At 44.7% G+C, this 17325-nt stretch overlaps 1 protein-coding gene across 1 annotated transcript in view; it reads right to left on the reverse strand.

Moving 5' to 3' along the window:
• Window positions 1-17325, reverse strand: part of STXBP5L (syntaxin binding protein 5L) — a 285752-nt gene that overhangs the window by 138215 nt on the left and 130212 nt on the right. The window contains exons 10-13 of the mRNA XM_084835365.1: window positions 13251-13405; window positions 12340-12412; window positions 8117-8264; window positions 4741-4808 (exon numbers count right to left, since the gene is read on the reverse strand). Coding sequence (XP_084691491.1) covers window positions 4741-4808; window positions 8117-8264; window positions 12340-12412; window positions 13251-13405 — 444 coding nt within the window. The remainder of the gene's footprint in view (window positions 1-4740; window positions 4809-8116; window positions 8265-12339; window positions 12413-13250; window positions 13406-17325) is intronic.

A 17325-nucleotide genomic window follows, 5' to 3' on the forward strand; every position in this document is an offset into this window, starting at 1 on the left:
TGAGCATGAAAGTGCTGGTGGCAAGCCATCTTGCCGGTCCCTTCTTGCTAGTCCAGCTATAAAGAGCAAATCTCCCATGTGATTCCTCAGCGCCTCTTCATCACTTACCTGTGAGAATCATGCCTGCAATAGAAACAATTATAGAAACACCTGGGGTGTTTCTATTGAAGGCAGGATTTTATTGGTGCTGGCAACGCGCATATCCCTCCGGATAAGCCATCTCCAGGGTACTGGGGAAGATAAGTTTCTTGCATGGACTGAATCAGGAAATTAATCATTACTACTATGGGGAGAAGGCCCAGCTGCTCTCCACATCTGACATTTTGAGGTTTGGGATGCATATCCAAAAAGGTCCTTACTTTGTGCTTTCTAATGTGATTCTGGTAGGGGTTGGTGTGTATGCATGTGTGACTGTCTGTTTGTGGGAGTGCTTTTTTCTATCAGCCAAAGTTGGTTGAAAACACTCTTGATCACAGCTTCCACCTAAAAAACCATTGAGGAGACCTGGATCCAAAAGCAGTCCCAAATTACAAACCTGTCCTTCAGGGGGAGTTTGATCACATCCCAAACAGGCAATTCTTCCACTTTCCCAGTTTTTCAACAGCCCACTGTAACTCTGTCGTCTCTGGATTAAGTTTCAATTATTCACCCTCGTCCAGCCACTTGCCAACTTCAGACAGTCATTCAAAGTGGCACCACTATACCTGATTCAGTTGAAAAGAAAAACTGGAGTTGTGTATCATCAGTTTACTGAAGATAACACACTTCAAAATTCCAAACTCTCCAAGCAGCTTCATGTAGATGTTAAAAATCAGGGGGAAAAAAATAGAGTCTTGCAGGCCCCCACAAGAGACCTCATAAGGAATAACAGTACCCTAGCATTACCTTCAAGAATCTCCCAACAAGGCAAACATGGAACCATTGAAAAGAGCGCCGCTGCTCCTCACAACCCATGCGCTCTGTCTAGAAGGGTGTGGTGATCAATTGTACTGAAAGCCTCTGAGAGGTTAAAACTCTCCACTTGGGTCCTGGAGAGTAACTGACCAATGTGAGCTATGAGAGTAATTGACCCAAACTCAGTGAGAGTAATTGACCCAAACTCAGGCTAGAAGCCAAATCGATAATCTAGAAAATCTATACAATTTTATTATTTATTTATTTATTTATTTAAAACATTTGTATCCCACCCTATATCATTAAGATCTCAGGGCAGTGTACAAATAAAATCCAAGAATAGCTGGGGCAACTCAGCTACAGCAGCCCATTTGACCACCTTGGCCAAAAAGGGAGATTGGAAACTGGCCAGTAATTCCCAAAATCAAGGGAGAGCTTCTTTAAAAGAGGTCTCGCTGTCACTATTAAAAAACAAACCAGAGTAATGTCTCCCCCCTTAAAGAAGCACTTATTATACATATTGAACAGGCCAACAATTTCTGTCGGTTATTTATTTATTTAATTAAATTTCTTAATCACCCATCTGGCTGGTCACCCAGCCACTCTGGGTGATGTACAACAGTACAATTTAAAACAGTAAAATTATACATTAAAACATTATTTAAAAATACCCTAACCCACCCCGAATGCCTGCCTGAATAACCAAGTTTTCAGTGCATGACAGAAGCTCATTAAAGAGGGGGCATGGCGGAGTTCCCTAGGGAGGGAGTTCCACAGACTGGGGGCCACCACAGAGAAGGCCCTCTCCCTCATCCTCAGCAGCCTAGCTGTCCTGGCTGATGGGACACAGAGAAGGCCATCCAAGGCTGATCTTGTTAAGTGGCCTGTCTGGTGTTGCTGGAGGCGCTCCTTGAGATAGGCTGGGCTGGAACCGTATAGGGTTTTAAAGATCAAAGACCTTGAATTTGGCCCGGAAAACAACTGGTAACCAGTGTAACTCCTTCAGCACTGGAGTGATGTGATCACGCCGGCGGCTGCCTTTGATCAGGCAAGCTGCCTCATTCTGCACCAGCTGCAGCTTCCGAACCATCTTCAAGGGTAACCCCACGTAGAGCGCACTACAGTAATCTAGACGAGAGGAGACCAGGGCATGTACTACCAATGGGAGCAGATGATCGGGAAGGTAGGGGCACAGCCACCGTATTAGATGGAGTTGGTTCAACACTGTCTGGCTCCCGGCTGACACCTGAGCCTCCATGAGCCTCTAAAATGACCCCCAGGCTGCAGACCTGGTCTTTCAAGGGTGGCCGTACCCCATTCAACACCAGGTCGACATCCCCCAACCTACTCTTGTCTCCCACCAAAAGTACCTCGGTCTTGTCAGAGTTCAGCTTCAGCTTATTCCTCCCCATCCAGCCACTCACCATCTCCAGACATTTAGAGAGGGATTCCACGGCTAACCCTGGTGAAGATTTGAATGAGAGGTGGAGCTGCGTGTCATCCGCATATTGATGACACCACACCCCGAACCTCCTGATGATAGCCCCCAGCGGCTTCACATACCTAGATGTTAAATAGCATCAGGGAGGGGATGGAACCCTGTGGCACACCACACGTGAGCGGCCACAGGTCCGACACCTCCTCTCCCAGTGCTATCATCTGGTACCTGTCGGAGAGGAAGGACTGGTACCACCGTAATACGATGTCTCCAATGCTCATCCTCTCCAGGCAGTCCAGGAGGATACCGTGGTCAATGCTGAGAGGTAGAGGAGAACAAGGAAGGAACATTCACCCCTATCCAAAGCCCTCCTCATATCATCCACCAAAGCGACCAAGGCCGTTTCTGTCTCATGCCCAGGCCCGAAGCCTGATTGAAATGGATCTAGATAATCGGCTTCTTCCAAGTGTGCCTTCAACTGCATCGCCACCACCCACTCAATCACCTTGCCCCAAAATGGCAGATTCGAAACTGGCGAAAGTTGTTCAAGACTTGGGGATCCAAGGAGGGCTTCTTTAAGAGCAGTCTTACCACTGCCTCCTTGAGTGCTATGGCATCACTCCCTCCTCAAGGGAGGAATTCACCACCGCCCTGATCCCCTCACCCAGTCTCTCTCTGCAGCTCATAATGAGCCAAGATGGGCAAGGATCAAGTAAGCAGGTGGTCGGCTTTACAGATGAAAGCACCTTGTCCACTTCATCAGAAGGAAGAAACTGGAACCAATCCCACAAAACCGATTTGCCACAGGCCGCCTCTCGCTCACTAACTGTATCCACAGCACACGGAATAACGCTCCTGATCCGATCAAATTATCTGCAATGTGCCTTGCCAAGGCCTCACAGGAGGCCTTAGAATGCTTCCGTGGTTCCGGAGCAACTGGACTGACCAGACCACTTGGAACAGCCTCCTGGGACAGCACTCTGCGGACGTGATAGAGGCAGCATAGTATTCCTTTTTTGCTGCCTTCATCACCACGTGATAGGCTGAAGATCGTCTTCGGAGTGAGACTTCCGTCTCACCTCCTGTTTCAGGGCTCGTAACTGCGGAGTGAACCATAGTGCAGTTCAAACCCTCTTCAGGGAGAGTGGGCATTTCAGAGCCACCCAATCTAATGCCCCAGTGATAGCGGCATTCCAGCCACCCACCAGGGTCTCAACCAAGTGGCCATTTGCATGCTCCAGAGAATCCCCAAGCACGTTCAGGAATCAATTCAGATCCATAAGATGCCTGGGGCGGACCATTTTAATGGGTCCTCCACCCCTGTGGAAGGGTTTTGGAACTGAGAAGTCCAACGTCACCAGATAGTGATCTGACCATGACAAGGGGGGGGGGGTGGATTCCAAATCACTCCCTGCTTCTCCAGAAACAAACACAAGATCTAGTGCATGACTGGCTACATGGGTGGGCCCAGTTAGAATAGGGTACAGCTCTCAGGAAGCCATGGTCTCCATGAAGTCCCAAGGTGCCCCCTGTGAGGATGGCCTCTGAATGTACACTGAAGTCCCCCAACACCAATATGTTAGGGGACTGCACATGCACATCAGAGACCACCTCAAGCACCTCGGCCAGGGAGTCAGTCGTGCAGCAGGGTGAACGGTACACAAGCAGAATCCCCAAACTGCCCTTCAGGCCCAACCTCCAGTACATGCACTCAGCAACCTTGGTCTCCTGGAGAGAGGTCTGGTGAAGACCAAGGACTCCCGGTAGTTCTTCGATATTAGTCATGATAGGGTCAAAAAGACAAGCAAACAGAACGATGTATCCTGCCAACGTTCTTCGATGTCAAGAACTAAGACGCATCCAATAACATTGGATCAAAGGAGGACCTAGATGCCTTTGCTATAAACTCTGAAGCAACAGTGGTGTCAAAGACAGAGGAGATGTAAGCAAATCCTGCAAAATTATCACTGAAAGCTATACAGGCTCTAAACCTTCCAAGGAGCTCAGCTGCAAAAGTGGTTTGATGACACGGAAAAGTTCAGCTGGATAATATTGTGCAGATATAATGACTGGCAGAGAAGTAAAATACTTCAGTGCCGCTGCCCATGAAGTAGGCCTTCAAATGGGCTCTAAGCGGAGTCAGATTCAACTTAACTTTTCTTGCACCTCCACTCAAGTCATCATCCCTACTGACTCATCATCTTCAATTCCTGTGCTCTGGCAACTGAGATAGGTGACCTATTAATGTGTGACTCCTGAGACAACTCCCTGTATGATAAGTGAATTAGGTTTCAAAGGACAGCTGACAAGATCTGCTAGGGTGATCGTTCAGATCCATAAGCTTCCAGGCCTGGGCCATCTGAATGGGTACACCACTCCTGCATACCATATAACAATAATTTCCTTACCCTGTAATAATAATTTCAGGATATGTCTGTGCTCCCAGGTTCCATGCTCCACCACTGATAGGCCACTCCTAAACACAATCAGAAGAGTATTTTAGAAGTTATGTTTAGAATATTGAAATGTGATTTTTTTAAAATGAAAGCAACTTTTTACAGCTGTATAATATAATCTGTTTATTTTTAGGATAACCTGGTTATTTTTCATTGTGGATATTTTTAGGATAATCCACAATTAAATGAGTGGCAGAAATGCAATTAACCCTTTATGTAGGGATGTACGAAATCTCTTACCTCCAGGGGTCCGCGGGGAGGTGATCTATTCCTCCCCCCGGAATCCGTCCAGGCCGGCCGCCAGCTCCACAGGGCTGGAAAAAGTCGATATGGCCAGCAGCCATTGCCGTGCCGTATCTCTGTGTAAGTCAGTCCCGCGGACGCAAATGGCGTAGTGGGCGTCATTTGAGGCCGTAAAGCTGGTCAATTAGCCTAAATGCAGCCGTAAATGGCTGATTTCTCCAGCCCTGCGGAGCTGGCTGCAGGCTCCACGGGTTCGACGTATTCAGAGGGTTAACTCTCCTAAAGGCTGTGAAGTGCTATGTCAAAGCTGCGAGACTTTGATGTCTGCTTCCTTGCTTCTTGGAAGTAATTAATTTGCAGCTTCACTCCTTTGTAGCATTGGGAGCTTCAGGGGAGGGAGAAGGCTGCAGCTGTGTTTCTCTAATGTTTGCTTAGCTGTAAGGAAGGGAGGGGGAGAAGCCTCTTGCATTCGTTGATCAGCCCTTGCCAGTTTGATGACGTTCAGTCCAAACCCCCCAGCCCACCCAGAAGTATGTTCCTGTGAAGGGATTTAGAATGGTACAGTGCGCTCATTTGTGGAGCCCTGCACAGACCAAAGCCGATTCCCTGAAAAACCCAGGTAATCCTCCATTCGCTTCTCCTGCCGTTGTTGTGGAGATCCCCCCAGAGAAAGGATTGATGGCTCTTGGTAAATCAGCATTTTCTCCAACTCTCAGCTCAGCAACAGCCTTCTAGGCAAGACCTCCTGCGTTGCCCACAAGAGACTTGCATGAACACTGTAGGTCTTCACAGTTGCTTTCCTCTGCTCTGTCTACACCAGCATCAAAATGCTCAGGAGGCCATTGTAGCAGAAAATATTAGGGTCAAATCTGTTATACCTCTGTGCGATGCAAAAAGCTGCTTAGACTTCTCTGATGTCTAGGGACCAGTATGAGAAAGTCATTAGCTAAAGGGTCTGCTTCCATTGTGCAGTTTTGCCTAACCTAATCCAATGGCTCCCATTTGTGTCCTTCCCAGCCAGCCATGAACATTGAAAAACCTGGGAGTAGGACATGGGGCATACTCCCCCTATCTCTGTAACTCTGCAAAAGCTGTAACTCTGGAGGCATTGGCACAGCAGTTTCTTAGGTTAGTAGGTGCGGCCAAGCAAATCTTCTAACCTTAACAAATGAGATTCACCAGGGGGCAGGTTTAGCCCCTAGCCCAACAATGCCATTGAGTACACATCTCTATTTCTCCCATAATGGCCAAATGACATGTTACACTGAAGCCATGTTTAGCATTTGTCTGACAGCCAATTCTCTGCTTTAAAACATTCTTGGGATGGAGTGATATGAAGTGGGGAAATGGCAGGTAGGGAAGTGGGTGGCTTACCCTTATTCCAGCCATTACTTTCCACCTGAAATTCTCCCCCCACAATTTTACCTCCACCAGATCTGATTCCAGACCTGGTTTACCTTGCAAACATAGGTGTAGAACCCCATGGGAGGAAAATACATCTGAGAGGGTTGTGGTGGAAAAGCAGTGGGTGGGGAAACAGCAGTGTCATGATTTCCAGAGGGGTAGCCATGTTAATCTGTTGCAGCAGATTACACAAGACCCTAAGAGTCTTGTGGAACCTGAAAAGCCAAGAGATTTATTCTGGCATAACCTTTTGTGGGTATTGTCAACTTCATCAGATCCCTTGTTCAAAGGCTTAGAAACCTACCTTTGGGCACAAGGTAGGCACAAGAAAGGAAAGGCAGAGATGGCAGCTGCATGTGTCCACAGCCCCCAGCTGAGCATATTTCCCCCAAGAGGACTGGGACTAAAGTGTTAGCATCCCTGACAAGGAAGTGAAACTCTGCATGCCCAGGGGGCCTTCTCTTGGGTGGGAATGAGACTTGCATGTGATTTTCCTGCTGGAGATGCTGAGATTTGTAATCCCAATCTCAGTGGAGAAAGATGGTCTGCCAGGAGCTGGGAGTGCATGCAGCACCACTTCTGCTGAATGTCAGTTTATTTGTCTTCAGGCAGAGGAAGGAGGAGGTGTTGGCAGAGTGGGCATTTCTTGAGTGCCTTTGGGTGTCTCTACATTAAGCAAAAAACCCCACAAAACCCCACATCCTTTCCAGAGCTTCCTGCTTTCGGTTTCTTTGCGGGATTAGGAGGGGCTTCATTACATGGCAGCCACATTGTTTGAACTGAGGGAGTGACTCCCTCCCTGGCATGTGTGCAAAGGATGGGGAGGAGTCTTCCTTTTGTAGCTTAACTTTTGCTGTACTGTTTTCTCACAACCCCAGGAAACCTCTGAATTACTTCTGAGTAGACAAATGTAAGATTGTGTTGTAAGTCTGCAACTCTTGGCACACTTACATGGGAGTAAACCCCGCTGAACTCAATGGGACTTACTTCTGAGTAGACATAAGATCATCCTGTAAATCTGCAACCTTCAGCATGCTTCCTTGGGAGTAAGCCCCACTGAACTTAATAGGGTGCTCTGAAACAGAGGACGTTGCTTCTGAGCTTGATGGGGTGGGGGGATCAGATGTGTCTCCCTTCATTGCAGGGAGTTGACCTGATCCCTCTCTAGTATAAATGTAACAGAGAAACAGCTTTGCATTGAGCAGCAAACCATTTTTCACTGGGTGGCAAATCCTCAGCTGTACTCGACACAGCATAAAACTGATGAACTTCTGAACTAACATCGCAACATTAAAGCACTCATGAAAATAACGACCATATGCAGAGAGTAAAGAGTGTAATAGAGCCCATTTCCTGCTCTCCACTTGGCACCATATCAGGCTGTTACACGGAATAAAAAGTCACCTATATCCCATAAAGCCTGCCTCCAATACCTGATCAAAGAATGTGGTTATAGAGTTTGGAGCACCAAGTGAGGCGGGGGAAAGCAGGGCTCCATTATGTCTTGTAGTAATATGTCTGCATATGGGCAAAATTCCTTATAAGTTCAAAGCACTAAAAAAAACAAAACCATAAAACAATAATATAATTAAGAAAAATAAAATGCTTTAACAATAAACATCAAACCATCTTAATTAGCCCTACTTCAATAAAAAATGTCCTATGTTTCTCTTTTTTTTACCTTATTGCTGTATCCTTGCTTCTTATATTTAGCACCTACAGAATATAGCACAGGAATCAAATCTGCAGGACAGTCAGCAAAATATTCTGTGCAGGTAACTGGTGATTCATGAATGTTCATAGGATATGGATTTTCAAAAATTGGAAAACTGAGAAAGATATTATTTGGGATTGTATTAGCATACTGTTTTAATAAAAAATAATATACTACATAAATTATGCTAAGGTAAGACAAACTACCAAGTAATGTATGTTTATTTTCTTGAAAGCATATTTTTAATATTAAGTGTAGAATCTCTATTTAAAAAGTAATATTATAGAATAGAAATTGTCCTAATTTCTAACAACTTTAATTCAAGGATGAAGTCACACTAAATATGTAAATGCAGTTCAATTACTTTCTACATTTTACTCTGAGAGTAATCTTTTTGAGGGTGCCATTAGTTCTTTCTTTAGGTGTCTCAACTTAGTCCAGTTTGCACTGAGGAAGTAAATGTCGGAGTAGGTGGTTTCGCTTGAGACTGTAGGTGGGGGCTTACACAGAACTGGAAGGGAAATTGAAGGTCATCTAGTCCAACTCCCTGCACGATGCAGAATCTGCAACGCAGGATGCAACTACAGCTTTGCTGAGAGAAGGCTGTCCAACCTTTGCTTAAGTACCTCCAAGTGAAGGAGATGGTGAAATGTTCATTTATGCAAAAACATCCCTGCACATAAAAAACATAGGATGCAATCCTATGCATGTTCAAACAGAAAAAATGGCCTACAACTCCCAGCATTCCTGAGCCAACTATGCTCATGGGGCATGTTGGGTGTTGTCAGACTTTTTTTTCTGTCTAAACATGCATAGAATTGTGTCTTTAAATGTCAAAGAGAATAGTTCTAGCTTGAACTTTGAAATAGTTCTAGACTTTCTTCACATGCTTGTTTTCCAAGCAGACATTGTTTTTTAAATTTGCAGCGCATTCAATCATACAAGATTCTACCTGCAGTCTTAAGATCCCAGATCTAAGCTTGCCACTTCAGTAAGAACTAGGCCCCTGACTGCCTCAGTTACTCTTGTTTTATTGGTGCTATAGTATTTTAAGGTTATTCTGGTAGTACTCTTTGTTGTAGTTCGTCTCATAAACTGTCTTAAGCATCTGGTTCAGTAGAAAAACCAATGAACTAAATACTCCATCACATAAATGCAATCCCAGGGTTCCTTTGGTTAGGAGCCATGCAAGTTAAACAGACTTGAAAGAGGTGGGTAGTGCAGATATGCCCTGACATAAACAGGTCCAATAAAAGATGTGGATACAGCTGTGGGCGACTTCATCGATTACAAAGAAGCATGAAAGAGGAAGCATCTGTGGTAAAGGAAGCTAATGTCTGCTCTTCTTGTTAATAGCCTGAGTATGATGCAACCATTTTAAAATGTAGCCTCCATGCTTTGTTGTTGTTTATTCGGTCAGTCGCTTCTGACCCTTCGTGACTTCATGGACCAGCCCACACCAGTGCTTCCTATCGGCCGTTGCCACCCCCAGCTCCCCCAAGGTCGAGTCCGCCACCTCCAGAATATCATCCATCCATCTTGCCTTTGGTCAGCCCCTCTTCCTTTTGCCTTCCACTTTCCCTAGCATCAGCATCTTCTCCAGGGTATTCTGTCTTCTCATTATGTGGCCAAAGTACTTCAGTTTTGCCTTTAAGAACATTCCCTCAAGTGAACAGTCTGGCTTTGTTTCCTGGAGTATGGACTGGTTTGATCTTCTTGCAGTCCAAGGCACTCTCAGAATTTTCCTCCAGCACCACAGTTCAAAAGCATCTATCTTCCTTCGCTCAGCCTTCCTTATGGTCCAGCTCTCGCAGCCATAGGTTACTACGGGGAAGACCATTGCTTTAACTATGCGGACCTTTGTTGTCAGTGTGTTGTCTCTGCTCTTCACTATTTTATCAAGATTTGTCATTGCTGTCCTCCCAAGAAGTAAACGTCTTCTGATTTCCTGGCTGCAGTCAGCGTCTGCAGTAATCTTTGCACCTAGAAAGGCAAAGTCTGTCGCTGCCTCCACGTTTGTTGCCAGTTATCAATCCAGCTGGTTGCCATAATCTTGGTTTTTTCGAGGTTTAACTGCAACCCAGCTTTTTCACTTTCTTCTTTCACCTTCGTCATCAGGTTCCTCAGCTCCTCCTCACTTTCAGCCATCAAAGTGGTATCATCTGCATATCAGAGATTGTTAATGTTTCTTCCAGCAGTTTTAAATCCAGCCTTGGATTCTCCAAGCCCAGCACGTCACATGATGTGTTCTGCGTACTGGTTGAATAGGTAGGGTGAGAGTATACAACCCTGCCGTACTCCTTTCCCAATCTTAAATCAGTCCTTTGTTCCGTGTTCTGTTCTTACCGTTGCTACTTGGTCGTTATACAGATTCCTCAGGAGGCAGACAAGATGACTTGGTATCCCCATACCACCAAGAACTTGCCACAATTTGTTATGATCCATACAGTCAAAGGCTTTAGAATAGTCAATAAAACAGAAATAGATGTTTTCCTGAAACTCCCTGGCTTTCTCCATTATCCAGCGGATATTGGCAATTTGGTCTCTAGTTCCTCTGCCTTTTCGAAACCCAGCTTGTACATCTGGCAATTCTCGTTCCATGAATTGCTGGAGTCTACCTTGCAAGATCTTGAGCATTACCTTACTGGCATGTGAAATAAGTGCCACTGTTCAATAGTTTGAACATTCTTTGGTGCTTCCATTTTTTTGGTATGGGGATATCAGTTGATTTTTTCCAATCTGTTGGCCATTCTTGTGTTTTCCAAATTTGCTGGCATATGGCATGTATCACCTTGACAGCATCATCTTGCAAGATTTTAAACAGTTCAGCTGGGATACCATCGTCTCCTGCTGCCTTGTTATTAGCAATGCTTCTTAAGGCCCATTCAACCTCACTCTTCAGGATGTCTGGCTCTAGCTCACTGACCACACCGTCAAATCTATCCCCGATGTTGTTATCCTTCCTATACAGATCTTTCGTATATTCTTGCCACCTTTTCTTGATCTATTCTGCTTCTGTTAGGTCCTTGCCATCTTTGTTTTTGATCATACCCATTTTTGCCTGGAATTTACCTCCGATGTTTCTAATTTTCTGGAAGGGGTCTCTTGTCCTTCCTATTCTATTATCTTCTTCCGCTTCCATGCTAGAGTGTACAAAAATTGCTGAAATAGTTTTGAGTTGCTAGCTTCTGAACTACTAGATTTGCTCTCTTGTTACTACTATGAAGAGATGAACATTTTCATTGTTCTCTGCTGCGAAGAAGGTACTTTCCCAGACAGAATTAATATACTCAATTCACTAGCTATCCAGACTTTCTCAGAAGTCATTTTAATTAGTTGTGCAAGGTAATTGCTTAATAAAAGTATCTGAAATCACCCTTAATCATAAATGAGTGGTGTAGTTCATCACCTGCTCTTAAATCATTATGACAGAACAAGCTCTGTCACAGGAGGTAGAAGTTCATCATCACAGTAAGTGAAACCATTTTTTTTGCCCTTAGTTGGTTTTGGATATGCCAGGATGTAGATTTTTTTTTTTCTTTTTGCTTCTGTGGCGTTATTGCAAAAGTTTGGTACATCCACACTGGTGCCACACACAAAATGTGGTGGGGAGCATATTTCCTCCTCTCCTTGCTCTAGAAACCATTGATTCTAGGCAAACTGAACACAAATTCCATAGCACACTAAACCATTAGTTCTTTCTTTAGGTGTCTCAGCTTTGCCTCTATTAAACCAGGATGGTTAAACCTGGCTAACCCAACAAAACCAGGGACAGGTTTTTATTCTCCCTCAGCTCCTTGCAAAGCCCTGAGGTAGCAAGTGCATAGGATTAAGGTGAGAAAGTGAAAAAACACAAATGAGTTACAAGGTTTAATTGACTGTATCAGTACATTCAACTTTTAAAACATTAATCCCAAATTAAATATCCTCCCTACCCTCCTTTAATCAGCAGAATGGAAAACAAAAAACCTCAACAAACTTTGGAAGACCACACCAAAAAAGATCACAGGTAACCGAAGCTATGTCACTACATACTTTAAACATAGATCTTACACAGTGCAGATGGGCATTGAATTTGCTTTTTTAATACAGTTTTGCTTTGGTTTGTTCATGATATTCTATATTCCCAAACTTGGTTAAAAACAACAACTTGCCTTTCTAATGATGAATCACGTGGAATAAATACTTACTTGCTCTGAGTCAGGTCAATGACAATGAGATCTTTTTCCAACAGTACAACTACAGCATAGGGTTCTTGAACTTCTAAGAATTAAGTATAAATATGATTATGAACTGGGACATTAAATAAGAAACAAATTATATAACTACTCTAAATAATCACAAAATGAAGGCTTTCAGACAGAAACTTGAATAGCTGGAAACAGTTTTCCAAACTGGGAGACATGGTATTTAATTACATTCTTATTTGGATAGACTCCAGTGGCAAGAAGCTTACAGACTTCTGCTAGAAATCAAAATAACATTCAACTTTCCTCCATATCACATTATTAGAATGGAAGAGTAGCTTAAGCCTGTTTCGAACACTAATGGGAATATGCATGTTATATAAATATGGCTTCAATATACTCTAGTATATACCATGTTAATCACACAGAATGTAATATCAAGTGGGTAAGAGATAGCTTACACTGAACAACCTCCACCTTTTAATAGTGTGAGAATGTGCAAGCTGTTCTGGGAGTATGGTGCTGCATGGGTACTACATCCCACACAATCTAGCAAACCCACATGGAAAGCCAATTCCAATGTTCCCACAGCCTCATGGACAACAGGCTACATAGAAGAAATTTCTGATAGCAACCTTGCTGCTTTGGATACATTTGAATCAGGCCCAATACACACACCCATATTGAGTAATACAATATAGTTTATATGCTTTTGTGAATATTATTATGTGCTCTGCTCCACCACAGATTCTTATGAAGAAGGCACAAAAAGATCCACTTACACAGATGAGGCTCTGCAAAACCCTAGGAAGAATGAAAAAACCTTAGAGACTAAGTTTCTCAGAACACTTTGGTCTCTCTATTATACCATTTTGCTCTCTGAACCACTGGATACTGTTGTAACACACACTCACCGTTTGGGTATGGAGTTTCACAAAGAGTTAAAAAGTCAACAATTGGGTGATCCATTTCAAGCACTGTAATTGCTTTTCCATGCATAATCGTCAGACTTGGCTTTCTCCAAGGTTTGTCATAAGACAGTCCACCAGAAAAAATTATAAAGGGGTCACTATATTGGAAAAAATAATAAGTGAGATTATTTTACATTTTTGCCCTGATTTTCAGCCCAAATATTTCTGCAAGTTGGAAAAAAGAAACTCAAGTTTATTTTATTATTTATTTATTATTGATTATATCTTTAATCTGCTCAATAACCAGTTCTTTGTATGAAACCAGTTTGTATAATTTAGGGCGCAACCCTGTGGCCTCTAGACACTAGAGGGCCACAGGATTTTCTGGCTTCTGGGAACTGAGGTTGGAGCCACAACTCCAACTGTGGTTACCAGAAACCACACTCCCCACCCCCACTCCTGCCCCTTGTAGCTGGTGCTGTTCTCTCCGTGCCGGCTACTTCTCTCTGCTCGGAAATGGAGCATGGAGATGGCGAAAGAAGGCGGTCCCGGGGGTGGGGAGGAGACCACAGAAGCTGCGTTATGCAGCTTCCTATGCACTGCATGGCTGCCTTTCCTCCCCCTCCCTGAAGCTGCAGCTAGACAGGCAAAATCGCCTGTCTAGCCAAATATTCAGAGCGGCTGGAGCGTGAAGGCAAGGATTGCCTCGGTGCTCCAGCCACCCTGCATTGGATGCTTGGCAGCCTCTGACTTTGGAGGCTGCCAACTTTCTCAACAGGATTGTGCCCTCCATTCATGTATTTATTTATTATAAACTAGCAAATGGACCTGGATCCGCACAGGAGGGAATGGCCCTTACACTGAAGCCTTCAAGCAAACTTACACAGCTGTCAGAGTTGGACCCATTGTGCCTGACCCATCTGAGTGAAGCCATGCCCACTGATACCCCTAGGCACAGCCCCTGCCATTGTGCACCCCAACAGACCCCTGAGGGAGGGCTCTGTCCTTGAGGGGGGCTGCCCCACAGAAGGAGGAGGGTTAGGCATACAACTGTGTCCCTCGACATACTAATCTGTTGCGGCTTCAAACTGTATGCAGTGCAAAGTTTAGGGATGTACGAAAGTCACTTACCTGTGACGAAATTTGATTCGCGGTGGGGGGGAGGCGCGCCATCCCTCCCCCCGAAATTCTGTTTGGGGGGGGAGGCGCCCCGTCCCTCCTGCCGCGAATCCTGGCCGGCTGGGACTGCGAATGGCGGCGGCCGTAGCCGCCACCGTTTGCATCCCTGCAGTCAGCCGTGATAGGCTACGTAAATGTTTACGTAGCCTATCATGGCTGAGTTAAAAAACAAACAAAACAACCGCACGTACGCAAATGACGGCGCCCACGGGCGCCGCCATTTGCGTTCCTTATTTTGTCACGTCTAGTCTACATAAACATTTACGCAGACTACGGTGAAAATAAGGGGAACGCAAATACTGCAGCGTCTATGCTATTTGCGTTCCCCTTATTTTTGCCATAGTCTACGTAAATGTTTATGTAGACTAGACGTGCCAAAATAAGGAACACAAATGGCGGCGCACATGGGCGCCGCCATTTGCGTATGCGTGGGTTTTGTTTTTTTTTAAACTCAGCCGTGATAGGCTACGTAAACATTTACGTGGGCTATCATGGTATTTCTTAAAAATCTAGCCATGATAGGCTATGTAAATCTTTACGTAGCCTATCACGTTTTTTTTTATAACTTGGAAATGGCGGCGGCGGCAGCCGGTCAGAAGACCGGCCGCCGCCGCCGTCGGACCGCCGTCGGACCACCACCGGAGCCGCCGCCACCAGGGAGATTCGCCCAAGGTAAGTCCCGTCCCGGGGGGGTGGCAGACCGTTTCGCCACCGATTTCGGGGGGCTGAATGCGCTGGCATTCGGCCTCCCCGAGATTCGTGGCGAAATTCTCTGACATCCCTAGCAAAGTTATGTACTAGTTAGTGAAGTCTGTCCCTAGAGGCTGAAAATGTTAAATGTTAAAATGGTATAGTTAAAATTTGCTCGCTACTGCCGAATCATCATTCCAAGTTTGGCTGATATTGATCAAATAGTACTGAAGCTGTAAACTTTAATTATTTCAATAGGCTGCTATTTTGTTTCAAGATGGCGGAAGAAGTTTTCACTATGACTAAAACCATCCCAGATAGAGGTAAGACAAATGTTTCATAACAATCAGATATATCATAGAATAGTAGGGTTGGAAGGGGTCTATAAGACCATCGACTCCAACCCCCTGCTCAATACAAGAATCTCAGTCCAAGCACCCCTGACAGATGGCTGCCCAGCTTCATCTTGAAATGCCTCCAGTGTGGGAGAGACCACCACCTCCCTAGGTAATTGGCTCCATTGTCATATTGCTCTAACAGTCAGGAAGTTTTTCCTGATGTTCAGCCAGAATCTGGTTTCCTGTCACTTGAGCCCATTATTCCATGTCCTGCACTCTGGGATGACTGAGAAGAGATCCTGGCCTTCCTCTCTGTGACAACCTTTCAAGTACTTGAAGAGTGCTATCATATCTCCCCTCGGCCTTCTCTTCTCAAGGTTAAACATGCCCAGTTCTTTCAGTCTCTCCTCATCAGGCTTTGTTTCCAGTCCCCTGATCATCTTCGTTGCCTTCCCCTGAACCCTCTCCAGCTTGTCTGCATCCTTCTTAAAGTGTGGTGCCCAGAACTGGACAGAGTACTCAAGATGAAGCCTAACCAATGCTGAGTAGAGGGGAACTAGTACTTCCCGGGATTTGGAAGCTATACTTCTGTTAATGCAGCCAAAAACAGCCTTTGCCTTTTTTGCAGCCACATCACATTGTTGGCTCATATTCAGCTTGTGATCTACAGCAATTCCAAGATCCTTCTCACTTGTAGTATTGTTGAGCCAAGTATCGCCCATCTTGGAACTGTGCATTTGGTTTCTTTTTCCTAGGTGCAGAACTTGGCATTTATCCTTAGTAAATGTCATTTTGTTGTTTTTTGCCCAGCGCTCCAGTCTATCCAGATCACTTTGAATTTTGTTTCTGTCTTCCAGAGTATTAGCTATTCTGTCTAAGTTTGTGTCATCTGCAAATTTGAAAAGCATTCCCTGCATCTCCTCATCCAACCATTAATAAAAACGTTGAAAAGCAGTGGGCCCAGGACTGAGCCCTGCGGTACCCCACTCGTTACCTCTCCCCAGTTTGAGAAGGTCCCATTGAAAAGCACTCTTTGAGTCCGATTCTGTAGCCAACTGTGGATCCACCTGATCGTTGTTTCATCTAGTCCACTTTGAGCTAGTTTGCTCATCAGGATATCATGGAGCACTTTGTTGAAAGCTTTGCTGAAGTCGAGGTATATTATGTCCAGAGCATTCCCACAAAGGAGGTTACCTGATCAAAAAATGAGATCAGATTCGTCTGGCAGAATTTGTTCTTGACAAATCCATGTTGGCTTTGAGTAATCACTGCATTGTTTTCAAAGGTGCTTCCAGATGGATTGCTTTATGATCTGCTCCAGAATTTTCCCAGGAATTGATGTCAGACTGACTGGTCTGTAGTTCCCAGGTTCTTCCTTTTTACCTTTTTTGTAGATTGGGACAATTGGGACAACATTAGCCCTCCTCCAGTCATATGGCACTTCACCCGTCCTCCAGGATTGCTCAAAGAGAATAGACAATGGTTCTGAGAGTTCTTCTGCCAGTTCCTTTATTACTGTAGGATGCAGTTCATCTGGCCCTGGAGATTTGAACTCATTCAAAGTAATTAGGTGTTCCTTGACCATATGCCTATTGATCTCAAGCTGCAATCCTGTACTTCGCCTTTGCCAGGGGGGTCATAGACCCTCTTTTGGGAGACTGAGCCAAAGTAGGAATTGAGCACTTCTGCTTTTTCTTTGTCATCTGTTATCATTTTGCCATCTTTATTTAATAGTTGAACCACCATTTTCTTTCCTCAGTCTTTTACTATGCACATAGCTGAAGAAAGCCTTTTCGCTGCTTTTAGCATCCCTCGCTAAACTCAGCTCATTCTCAGCTTTAGCCTTCCTGACGCCATCCCTGCAAGTCTGT

This window comes from Heloderma suspectum, chromosome 2, assembly GCF_057233095.1.
Source record: "Heloderma suspectum isolate Gila_16-S chromosome 2, 16-S_ref, whole genome shotgun sequence".
Classification (NCBI taxonomy): domain Eukaryota; kingdom Metazoa; phylum Chordata; class Lepidosauria; order Squamata; family Helodermatidae; genus Heloderma; species Heloderma suspectum.